Source organism: Neophocaena asiaeorientalis, unplaced genomic scaffold (assembly GCF_003031525.2).
Source record: "Neophocaena asiaeorientalis asiaeorientalis breed wild unplaced genomic scaffold, Neophocaena_asiaeorientalis_V1.1 scaffold152, whole genome shotgun sequence".
Taxonomy (NCBI): Eukaryota; Metazoa; Chordata; class Mammalia; order Artiodactyla; family Phocoenidae; genus Neophocaena; species Neophocaena asiaeorientalis.
The window spans coordinates 424,739-437,095 of NW_020185338.1; the positions used below are offsets into that span (position 1 = coordinate 424,739).

General features: G+C 48.9%; 1 protein-coding gene across 1 annotated transcript in view; it reads right to left on the reverse strand.

The window, feature by feature from the left end:
* The window catches only part of LOC112393870 (ras and Rab interactor 3-like), a 60,105-nt gene extending 55,189 nt beyond the window's left edge, over window positions 1-4,916 (reverse strand). Inside the window, exons 1-2 of the mRNA XM_024736275.1 lie at window positions 4,909-4,916; window positions 1,839-2,046 (exon numbers count right to left, since the gene is read on the reverse strand). Coding sequence (XP_024592043.1) covers window positions 1,839-2,046; window positions 4,909-4,916 — 216 coding nt within the window. The remainder of the gene's footprint in view (window positions 1-1,838; window positions 2,047-4,908) is intronic.
* Window positions 4,917-12,357: the final 7,441 nt, after the last annotated feature.

Below are 12,357 nucleotides of genomic sequence, written 5' to 3' on the forward strand. Positions count from 1 at the left end.
CCCTCGCTGCAACCCTCTCCTCAGCTGGGGCCATGCCCCGGGGGAGGCCTCTCCTGGCCCCAGAGGGATTCAGCTGGGTCTTTAGGCCCCACGGTCCCCACTCACTATGGCAGGAGGCTCTGTGGGACTTTGTGGGACTTTGCTGGAGGCCCCATGAGTTCCAGTAATTCCAAAGTTCAGGTACAACTGCTGACTTGATGGATTTTATCTAGTCCAGGATGAATTAGTCTGCTAACTACCTGAGCCCCCTGTGTTTAGGAGCTTGGACTATTCCCCGGACACAGTGTAGCGATACATACCACATTGAAGGTAAGAAGAGCAAAAAATGGCTATAAGATGCAATTCCATCTCGGTCAAAAACAACCTGTGTGTATGATACAGCACAGGGGCTCCCCGACTGCCTGGGTTCAAAAGGCAGCTCAGGCACTCGATCGCTGTGTCCCCTGGGGGAGGTCACTTAACTGCTTCGTATCTCAGTTACTTCCTCTGTGAAATGGGTATATTGGTATTACCTACCTCAGAGGGCTGCTGTGAGGATAAAGTGTGCTTATACACGTGACAGTGTCCAGAACACAGTAAAGTGTTTGGTGAATGCTAGCTGTTACAGATGTGGGTGTCTGCATGGAAGATGAATGGACAGATACGCCACACACGCCCAGCAGAAATGACTTCTGGAAGCAGACCGGTGGCTACCAGGGGCCAGGGGAAGAAGGAATGGGAGTAACTGCTTAATGGATACGGGGTTTTATCTTGGGGTGATGAAATGTTTTGGAACTAGATAGAGGTGGTGCTTCTACAACCTTGTGAATGTACTAAATTGTGCACTTAAAAAATGGCTACTTTTGGGGCTTCCCTGGTGGCGCAGTGGTTGAGAGTCCGCCTGCCGATGCAGGGGTCATGGGTTCGTGCCCCGGTGCGGGAAGATCCCACATGCCGCGGAGCGGCTGGGCCCATGAGCCATGGCCGCTAAGCCTGCGCGTCCGGAGCCTGTGCTCCGCGACGGGAGAGGCCACAACAGTGAGAGGCCCGCTTACCGCAAAAAAAAAAAAAAAAAAAAAAAAGGCTACTTTTGCGTTATGTGAATTTCACCTCAATTTTAAAAAAGCCCCAAACAAAAAAAGACTTCTGGGAAATAGGTTAGGTGAAAAAGAGTGGGTGGCAGAGACCTTTATCAGACACTTTACTTCTTACTTTATCACTTCTGTCCAGCTTGATATTTTTTTTACAGTAAATACTTATATGTATCACTTTTAAAATTAAACAAATTAAAAACAATTTTAAAGGAAGTAGCACGTAAGAGAAAATGCGTGGTGCGTGGCATCTATCTTCCTCTGTAATGCTTACGCCATGAGGAGGCAAATACTATTAATGGCCCCATTTCAAAGTGAGAAAAGTGAGGCTCAAAAAATTGAAGCCATTTCCCAACTCACAGAGCTTGACTCCAAAACAAGACAAAACAAAACACTTTCGATTCCATCACACAGCCCCTCATATTCACATGTAAAATAAGGGGGTGTAAAATGATTTCTCAGTTCCCTCCGGCTCGGAGGCTCTCTAGTCCCTGGCTGAGTTCTCAAAGTGTCAGTCCTGCCGCGGGCACCCATACGCCCAGAGAGCCCCTGCCAGCCGTACATCCCCAGTGGGACGGACACCTGCTCCCCAGAGCAGAAACCACACCTCCCACCAGTCCCTTGCTCCTGAGTTCTGGTCGAAAAGCTGATAAAACCTAAGAAAAGAGAGCAAATGGGCAGCTGTCCAGAGGGCAGCTACTTCCGTGGGAGCCCGCGCAGTTCCCGACAGCCGTGCCCGCCTACCGGCCATGAGAGACCCCGACTCACCCCGGCCGCCTCCCGGTGCAGGATCCTGGTCGCCTCTGCCCGGCCCAGACCCAGATGCAGCCACACCGGGCAGGTCTTGACGAGCTTCTCCAGGACGCTGATGCCCCGGAGAGGAAGGCAGTTCTTCGGAGTGACTGGCAGACGAGGCCCCACGCCATCTTCCTTCTCCTCTTGCTGTCCCTCTCCTTTGCCAACATCTGGAATAGGACTGAGAACAGAATCAAATGACCAGCCCGTCCTGCTGCCAGCCCAGAGAGGGGTTTACAACAAACGGGGATTCACTTCAACCATGCTTCTTTATTCAGCATCTATGTAGCCGGGGGCCCTTTGGGGAATTAAATGAACAAACCGTGATCTTCGCCTTAAGGCGCTTATAATAAAATGAGTGAGACATACACAGAAAAAACCAGCTGTAGCACAAGATTGGAATAAATATAACAGGAGCACAGTGCAACGGAAGTAGCTAATTCCAAGCCAGGGTGGGTTCAGGAAAACAACGGCATTTGAGCAGAGCCCCGAAGAGGGTTTTTAAAACACTTTTTAATTGAAGTGTAATTTATACACAGTGAAATGCACTAGTCTTTAGTATACAGTTAGACAAAGTTTTACATATGTCTACACCCGTGTAACTACCACCCAGATCAAGAGAGAGAGCTGTGTTACCCAATACCATAGCCACTAGCCACATCAGATCTTAAAAGTGAGTTGTCTGAACCGAGACATGCTCTAAGTATAAAATACACACAGGATCTCAAAGACTTGGTATGAAAAAAAAGGCAAGACCACAAAATAGTTCACTAATAATATTTTACATTGATTGTATATTGAAAGGATAATTTTCGGATATATTGAGATAAGTAAAACATTATTAAAATTAATTTCACCTATTTCTTTTTACTTCCGGTGTGGCTACTAGAAAACTTAAAACCAAATGTGTGGCTTGCATTATATTTCTATTAGATATGCCGATACAGACATTTCCAGAAGGCTTTCTCGTGCCCCTCCCAGTCGACACTCCCTGACCCCCAAGCTGACGATGTAAAACGTCAGGGTCCCTGGGGAAAGGAAGAGAATCACAGGCCTGAGAAATGGCAAGACAAAGTAGAGGTCCAGTCTAAGAGATTCCAGACCGTTCCCAACATGCTCCCTCCACCCGACCCCCTACACACTGGCATGTGAGTTTTGATTCCAGAAAAGGAGGAACAGCATCTTGGTGCCTCAAATCCTGAGTCGGGTGGGCTGTGTGGTCTGTTTGCCTTCTACCTGAGGAACGAAATCTCAGGATATCTACAGGGGTGAAAACCTTAAATCAGACAGAAGGGGCTAGTCATAAAGCCAGGAAGATGTGGCTGGTGCCTCTCCTTTGCTCCATGTCCCCTGATGTCGCCCATGGGCACCAGAGATAAAGCTGGTTGTTAAGGAGCTGCCGTGGGGTGGGGTGGGAGGAGGCCAGGATGAGCCCTGTTGGAGGCACAGAAAAGTGGGATCATTTGCTGAGGTCAGAGGGCAGCGGGAGCCAGGAGTTCTGACGAGGGGACGAGCATTTCCTCAAGGGGAGGGCGAGGGTCCTGGTGGTTCTCTGGATGGTGGGGAGACTGGGAAGTGTGGGATTAAACAGGTCTAGCGGTGTTGGGTTTTGCAGAGACCAGACTAGAAAGGTATGTGGTGATGAGAGATCCGGCAATGTCAGTGTGCTAAAAATTCCCTCCTCTGACGCCTCCACTCTAAACCTTCCGAGGAGCCCTCCCTCCCTGGATGCTGCGTGTGCCGTGGTTTCCTATGGATTTCCCCTCTGGGTCCACACAGAAGAGTGTGCCACGTCACCAGGCCGACAGGAGTGTCCCAGGCAGCTGCAGGCATCATGGGTCTGGAAGGGGCAGCAGGGCAGCCCCATGGGTGTCCACAGGCTGTGGAATTGGGTCTCATCTGGAGCTCAAGGCCAGGGCGGCCCAGCTCATACTGATGTGACCTCTTCCCAAGCCCTGAAATGTGGTCCAGCATCTCCTCTGGGAAAGCAGTGAAAACAGTGGAGGCCAGAATTACCCAGAAACAAGCATTCGGGGCCTGTTAGGTTTTTCCAACCTCCCTTGGAAACACAAAACATCCTCTGGCACCAAAAAGGCTTTATAATCATCCTAAAACCTTCTCACTTGGCCCAGGGCTTCCCCCAGAGGCCAGTTAGGACTCTAATGGCAGCTGGAGTGACAGCAATTGGCTCCCTCTCTGCCACTAACTAGGCTTAGGTAGCTTAGTTAAGTCCATGGGTAAGACTGTTCCCTCTTAGGGTCTCAGTTTCTACCTCTGTCTGCTTCTCAGACCAAACCACTCAAGAGGCCAAAGGCTCTTGAGATATTGCTTTCCAGGAAGTCTTCCAGTGTTCTCCTTTCCCGCTGGGTGGGCCAGGGCAGGAGTCACAAGGGCTTGCTCAGGGCCCCCCAAGTGGTGGCTTGGCAGGACCTGACGCTTGGAGTGGAAGCTGTAAGTGTCAAAGGCCGCAGCAAGGTCTAGACGTTACAGAAGGAGCAGCTGAGGCTAGGGGAGGTTTGGGCCTTGCACCAGGTCACAGGAGCAGCAGAGCAAGAGCCCTGAAGGGATAGAGTGACACGGACACCTGCTGTGACCAGGCCAAAGAATGGTAACGGGGCCAGGAAGTTGCCTCCTAATCTCTGAGTCCCTGCTGACCTTGGGCCTCTAGATGCCCACTTGCGACTATTAAACGTTGGTGCTGATGCTGGGGCTCCAGGCTGGACTGCCGGGCTCGAGCAGGATGGCAGAGATGTGAACGCCCTGAGCCGGCACCCGGGCAGGCTGCTTCCCTGCCATGATTACTGTTATTAAACAGCTTGGCCACACCAGCTCTAACTGCCAGGGACCATCACTGAGCCCACATTGGATATGTCATCTGCTGGCACGGTCGGCCACCCCAGCTCCCATGCCCTCCCTCTCACCAGCCAAGATCCAGCTGAGGGCCCTGCGAAGGCAGCCACGGGGGCCCCGGGTAATTAATGGCACTGTTAGCACAGAATAATGAGGCTAAAAACTTTAGAGCAATTCCACCGGAAAGACAAACCATTCCATGACGCGTTTTCCTTCTGCTTGCTCACGGGAAGCAGAGCAATTAGCTGTAATCAGCAGTCCTAACAGCCTTCCGATTCAAGGGGCAGGTTGTCCGTGCTGCCCCACCCAGACGCAGTGTGGTCAGACACCAGGGAAATCCTTGCCCTGGGCCACAGGGACAAGGCCTGGGCTCAGCATCCTGGCCTTAGCTCCCAAGGGAAGGAGTGACCTGGCGTGGTGTGTCCACGCTCCCTGGCGTGGTGCTGCATCCGGTCACCGGCCTATGAAACCTGGGTGAGGTGGGGAGGAGAGCTCTGCTCTGGGGTGGAGAGGCCGCCCGAGGGGGCCACCCAGGTGGTGTGGTGTCAGCTCAGGGTGCAGCATCCTGGCTGGATGCTGCCTGTGTGGAAGAAGGCCCCGCCATTTCCCAGCTCATGAGGGCGCCAGCTTCGGGCTGCCTGTGTGGGTCCCAGGGAAGCAGCTCAGAAAGTTCCAATGAAGCCTCATTGTAAGGAGAACTGAGGCCCCCTTGTACAGACTTGGCCGGAACTAGGGGGGAGTGTGGGATGGAAGGGGAGGACCAGGAAAAGGCCGTCTCCATCCCACCCACGATCCTGACCTCAGGCAGGCCTCACCCCAGCTTCAAGGCCAAGTGGCTGTATTGACATAAAGAGACCTGGTCCCAGCGATCAATGTTATGGGATGGCCCGATCACTCTGTGCAAGGTGCATGAGTATACAAATGACACGAGGGCCAGGGTAGGAGGGGCCCTGGTAATGCCAATCAGGGCAGCAATGTGCCTCTTCATCCATAAGTAGCCCACAGCACACAGGCATCCTCATACCTACTGGAGTGGGCTGCACTGTGTCCCCCAAAGAGATATGCCCAAATCCTAACACCTGGCACCTGTGAATGTGACCTCATTCGGAAAAAGGCTCTTTGTAGATGTAGTTAAGTTACAGATGACATCATTCTGGATTTAGAATGGGCCCTAAATTCAATGAGAGACAGAGGAATTCCCTGGAGGTCCAGTGGTTAGGGCTCCACGCTTCCACTGCAGGGGGCATGGGTTCGATCCCTGGTCAGGGAACTAAGATGTCACAATCCACGTGGCGTGGCCAAAAATAAAAAAAGACACAGAGATACAAGAAAGCCATGTGAAGGCAGAGGAAGAGAGTTGAGTTATGAGTTTTGAACACCAAGGATTGATGGTCACCACCAGAGGCTAGGAGAGAGGCATGGAACATATTCTTGGTTTAGAATCCGCCTGCCAACGCAGGGGACGTGGGTTCGAGCCCTGGTCTGGGAAGATCCCACATGCCGTGGAGCAACTAAGCCCGTGCGCCACAACTACTGAGCCTGCGCTCTAGAGGCCCTGCTCCACAGCAAGAGAAGTCACCGCAATGAGAAGCCCACGCACTGCAACGAAGAGTAGCCCCCGCTCTCCGCAACTAGAGAAAGCCTGCACACAGCAACGAAGACCCAATGCAGCCAAAAATAAATTAAATAAATAAATAATAAAATAAAATAAAAAAATAAAGACGAGGATACTGAGGCACTAGCTCATCCAAGGTCACACAGCCTATAAATGGCAGAGCTGACTTTCAAACCCAGACAATCTGGATCCAGAGTCTGTGTTTATAACCTCTACACTATTCTACTTCTTGAAGAAATTTTAAAAATTTCCCATGTATATGTATCCTTGTAGTACCTGGCAAAGAAAGAGCGTTCATTAATGTTTTTTTTATCCCATTTGGAATATATACAAACACACACTGAGACATAGAAATATAACGATACACAAAAATAATTTCCTGAAGGCTCTGTGAGACATCATTAAGGACAGTTTTTTCTGAGAAGTGCAGGGGAGTTGTTTCAAATTTGTATGCTAATTATGCATTATTTATAGGATTAAAACTCATTTAAAATAAATATGTGAAAATACATCTGTTTGTCACAAAAATGCATGCAGGGTGGAGACCTGGTGGCTTTGGGGCCTCCCGAGCCCGCGTGTTATCCCAGCTCTGCACTGACTCGCTAAGGGGCTTAACTGCCTACATAACCACGCTGACTCCAGTTTCCTCTTCTGTAAAACGGGGAGTAAGTAAAACCAGCGGAGAGGGTTTCTCTTGGGCGTAAATGAGATGAGAGGACACACCGTGCTTGATGATTATCTCTGGAATGATAAAGAGTAAACCTGTAAGAGCTGTAACTGAATTGCCTGGTGGGGCTCCTGTGCCCACCGTGAGCCTCCAGAAGCCCAAAGCCTTCCTCCTTTTGAAATGGCGCCGACTTCTCGAGCTGGGGCTGGACCGTCCAGAAGCCCCAGAGGGGAGTTTTCTCTGGCTCTGACCTTGGAGGCCCGGAGAACCAGCCGTGCCTTGACACTCCCAGGGTGAGGGAGGACAGTCGCTCATTGCTGTCCCCCGCCCCCCCCCCCCTTCTCCTCCATGCTGACTGCTCTTAAATGAAATGACTCCCTCTGTAGAGAGAGGAAGGGACCAGATGACAGGGACAGGCGTGTAGGGGTGTGGGGGGAGGTGGGATGTTGCAGGAAGAGGCAGCAGCCTCTCAGTGGACCCCTCTCACGACAAACTCACAATCAGAGATGCGGTGGTCATTTCACACACTCTGCATAGCCTGAAGATGACGAACTAGGACTCACACAGCCTCAGCCCCAATCCCTGCCATATCTGGCCGTGGGACCTAGGACAAGGTATTTAACCTCTACGGGCCTCAGTTTTCTCATCTGTGTAATGGAGCTGGTAATACCTGCCACATGTAACATGCATCAAGCATCGTCTGATACATGAGAACACCTCAAATAGGTCATTATTCTACCTGGGGTAACCACACACATGGTCATGCCCTGTTTCTCTTACGAACACCAGCAACATGAGAAATGGCCTAAGATAGGCGAGAGCCCATTGCTCAGCCCCTAAATGGCACTAGAGCACCAACGGGGGTACAGCACTCCATGAGAATGAAGACAGTTGCACCTGCTCTGAAAATGATTTCCAAAATCTAAAAGAGACGGAGGTGCCGTAGCCCAGGCCCCAGCAGCCCCACTCCCAGGACGCACACGGTATAAGGAGATGATTGATAATGGAAGCATTTATAGTAAGAGAAAATGGGGACAACCAAAGTCCGTCCACGAGAGAACGATAAATAAGTTGTGATTAGTCCACCCTGGACTATCGCACAGCTGCTGAAAGGTAGGAACCAATCGCTACATGGTTAAATCTCAAAATCCTGTCAACTGCATGAATATTAATTCCCTGATCTTGATTCTTGTGCTGAGGTTAGGTAAGAGAATGTCCATGTTTGGGAAATACCCACTGAAATATATGGGCGTAAAGAGGCACAATGTCTGCAAATTACTGTCACAAGGTTCAAAAAAAAATGAAGGAGACAGAGAGAACCAGCAGATGTGACAAAATGTTGATAACTGGTAAATCTGAATGAAGACTGTACTACAGGAATTCATTGTACTAACCCTGTAACTTTTCTGCGAGTCTGAAATTATTTCAAAAGAAAAAAGTTAACAAGTTTTTAAAGTCAAGCAAACCAAATCCCCAGTGTTGAGTGAAGAAAGCAAATTACAGAAGGAATGAAAATATTTCTATAAAGTGTAAAAACGTACACAACAGTTCTGTGTCTTGTTTGTGGATACACATGCGCACCAAATTCAGGATAATGGTGACCTCGGAGGGGCTGGAAGAAAATGGGATCAGGGAACTGTGTGAAGGAGGCTTCAGCCAGTTCTGTAATGATTTGTTTGCTTGTAAAACACCTGAAGCAAATATCACAAAAGGGTAGGATTTAACAAAGCTGAATTATGGGTGATCAGGGCATTGCTATGTTTTTCCTCTAGATTTCGCTACCTTTGAAATATTTAATTAAAAAGCAAAACAAAAACCCCACATGCACACACCTTCTCCCAAGGTCCCAAAGCATGTCACAAGCCAAGGCGATATAGAGCGGGGGAGGGGGGGGGCGGTCTCTGAACACCTAAGCCTGTTCTTTCCACCAGGGCAATTTCCCTGGGATTCACTCCCGCTTTTTTTTTTGTCATTTTTAAGTCAGTTCTGGAGCCTTGAGGGCCTGTGTTGAAAGGTCATCAAGATGAGTCCATTCAAAGAATCAGGCCCCAGGGGACTTTTAGGAACATCCTCTGACAGCTGCCACAAGGTCACCAGAGCAGAAGCCAGAGGAGGTCACAGGGGCTGTTTCTCTGCACCGTGGCCGGCACAAGACTTGGGCCAAAGAGCAGCAGCTGATGGCAGAGGGAGTAACAGCTTGGAGTTCCAACTCCAGGTGAAGATGCCAACGGGAACAGTCCAGCACGGGCGGCAGGCATCTGGGGCTGGGAGCTGCCTCCGGAGGCTCTGATACGATGAACAAACACCCCTCCTGGGCTCAGTGTCCCCCACTGTAAACAGGAAGACTATGCCACTGAGAAAATAAAATTCATATTTTATGGCAAGACGAGAAAATTTAAACATAAACGTTTTCTTTGCCGGTTTGGGCCTCCTCCCTCCTCTTTAGCGTGTGCTGTGCTTCTGCATTAACCAGACCTCCTTAGGAGATAACGTTCCTTCTTAATCTTGTAAGGGGCCACGATGACCCATGACCCACTGCGTGCTTTGTAATGTAGATCTGGATTCTGTAAACTGTCAATTATATGTCATTTGAGTATGGCCCTTTGTCTCAAAAACGTATCTACCTGTGTTTTGACCTCTAAGGGGTGAACAGTTTTCAGAGCTCTCTGAAAGACTGTCTCCAGGGTTATAATGCTCAGGTTGGCTCAAACAAAATTTTCCATTTCTTTCCAGATCAACTACTGATGAACTCTTTCATCTACACCACTTACCTCAAAGGTTGTGTGAGGGTCAAATGGGACAGCATAAGGAAGAACCCAGACACAGCGGACACTTAAGTGGTAACTCCTAGATGAGATGGAGAGCTCAAGACAGTTCATGGGGGAAGTCAAGGCTCACCAGACCCTGGGGCAGAGCAGGGAAGGGGTTCCCGCTGGTAAAGGAGAAGGATCTGGGAACTTTAGGGGTGGGGGAGCCCCCCTGGAACTGAGTTCCCCTGCCAAGTTTATGATTAACCTCTCAATCCAAAACTTTATTCCCTTTCTTGTCCCGCCCCTGTTCCCCTCAGGATTGAGGTGTATCAAAGAAAAATGGAAATTAAAACTGAGTAGGGCACTTTGGGGCCTTCCTGGATACAAAATCCCCTCGTTGTCCCCCGTTTCTTGTTTGTAGAAAAAGGCTTTGGTCTCCTAGGCCTTCCTTGAGTTCCAAAGAGCAGATTCAAGCAGTTACTAATTAGGGAAGTGAAAGAATGAAGAAACAAAGGGAAAGTAGTCAATCAAGAAAAGTAAAGACAGCTTAAACAATAGTTCAGTGATAAAACAGAGTCCTAGTTCCTCCTCAAGGGATATACATAACAATCATTCTGCAGAAACTAAGACAAGCCACCCAGGTGGAGGACGGTGACTACATGCTGACCATAATAAGCAGGAGACCCCAGACTGGCTGGAACCAGGTTGATGCTTAAGATTCCCAAAACACCACCCTGATACCTCACCACCAACGAATCAGAAGATCCCTGAGCTGCAACCCTCACTCCAAATGTTGCCTTTAAAAACCCTTCCCTGGGCTTCCCTGGTGGTGCAGTGGTTAAGAATCCACCTGCCAATCCAGGGGACACAGGTTCGAGCCCTGGTCCGGGAAGATCCCACATGCCGTGGAGCAATTAAGCCCGTGCGCCACAACTACTGAGCCCGCGCTCTAGAGCACGCGAGCCACAACTACTGAGCCTGCGTGCCTCAACTACTGAAGCCCGCGTGCTTAGAGCCCGTGCTCCACAACAAGAGAAGCCACTGCAATGAGAAGCCCACGCACCGCAAAGAAGAGTAGCCCCTGCTCGCTGCAACTAGAGAAAGCCCACACACAGCAACGAACACCCAAGGCAGACAAAAATAAATAAATTAATTAAAACAAAAACTAAAACAAAAAACCCTTCCCTGAAAGCCATTGGGGAGTTCGGGTCTTTCTTTTGAGCATGAGCTGCCCATTCTCTTTGCTTGACACCTACAGTAAACGCTGTACTTTCCTTCACTACAACCTGGGCTCAGTAGACTGGCTTTGCTGTATGTGGGTGAGCGGACTCAAGTTCTGTTGAGTAACAAGCATACCAAAAGACCTGCTGGAGCAGTTGGTATGGATCAGTGATGTGCTAGTAAGCACTGGTCTAGGACAAAAAAAAAAAAAAAAAAAGTCCTGATATGTAGTGAATGCTGATTGCCATTGTAAGTACTCCCACCATTGCTGATAACAAGCTATCAATGGCTTAACAATTAGCTTAAAGTTCCTAAATATTGAACAATAGGCCTTTGTGAACCTATCAGCTGCAGCACACCCACTGGAATTTTAACACTGTCCTCTACCTCAGATGTTCCCCTAACACTGGAGTCCTTTCTGTACCATCCCAACACGTAGTTGTATCTGTTTGAAGACCTCTAATGACGGGGTGCTCACTACCTCACTGGGAAACCCATTCCAAGAAGTAATCCTCAATTTCTATTGAGATGAAATCTGCTCCTCTGAAATTTCTCCTTTTGTTTCTTTCTCTACACTTTTTAAGGCCACAGGGACAACTCATCCCACCCCCACACAGCCCTTCAACTATGTGGAGAAGGCCAGCACGTCTCCTCCCCCCACCCCTAGTGCCATCTCTTCTCCAGGTTGAAGAGCCCCCCTCTTCCACGTGGTACCCAGAGGTAACATTTACCAGCTATTCCCCTGTGGCTGACACTGAGCCCCACAGTGGTTTACACATATTGTCTCCATGAATTTGCATACGGAGTGGTTTGCTTTTTAATAATATTTTAAGGTGTACAATGCAATGGTTTTTAGTATAATCACAGAATTATGCAACTGTCACTACAATCAATTTTAGGACGTTTTCACCACCCTAGCAAGGAATCCTGTTCTCATTAGCTGTCATTCCCCATTTCCTCCTAATGCCCCAGCTGGTGTCAACCACTTATCCATTTTCTGTCTTAATAGGTTTGTCTTCTGATATTTCATATATGGAATCATACAATATGTGGTCTATATTTGGTTTCTTTCACTTGGCATAACGTTTTTAAGGTTCACCCCTGTGGTCACAGCTCACTGAATGCATCAGTGCTTTATTTCTTTTTATTCCCAAATAATATTCCATTGTATGGACATGCCACATTGTACGTACCCATCAGTTGATGGACATTTGTGTTATTTCCACTTTTTGGCCATTATGAATAATGCTGCTGATATTCAAGCATGAGTTTTTGTACAGACATTGTTTTCAATTCTCGTGGGTATACACCTAAGATTAGAATTGCTGGGTCATATGTTAACTCTATATTTAGCATGTAAGGAACTGCCAGGCTGTTTTCCAAAATGGC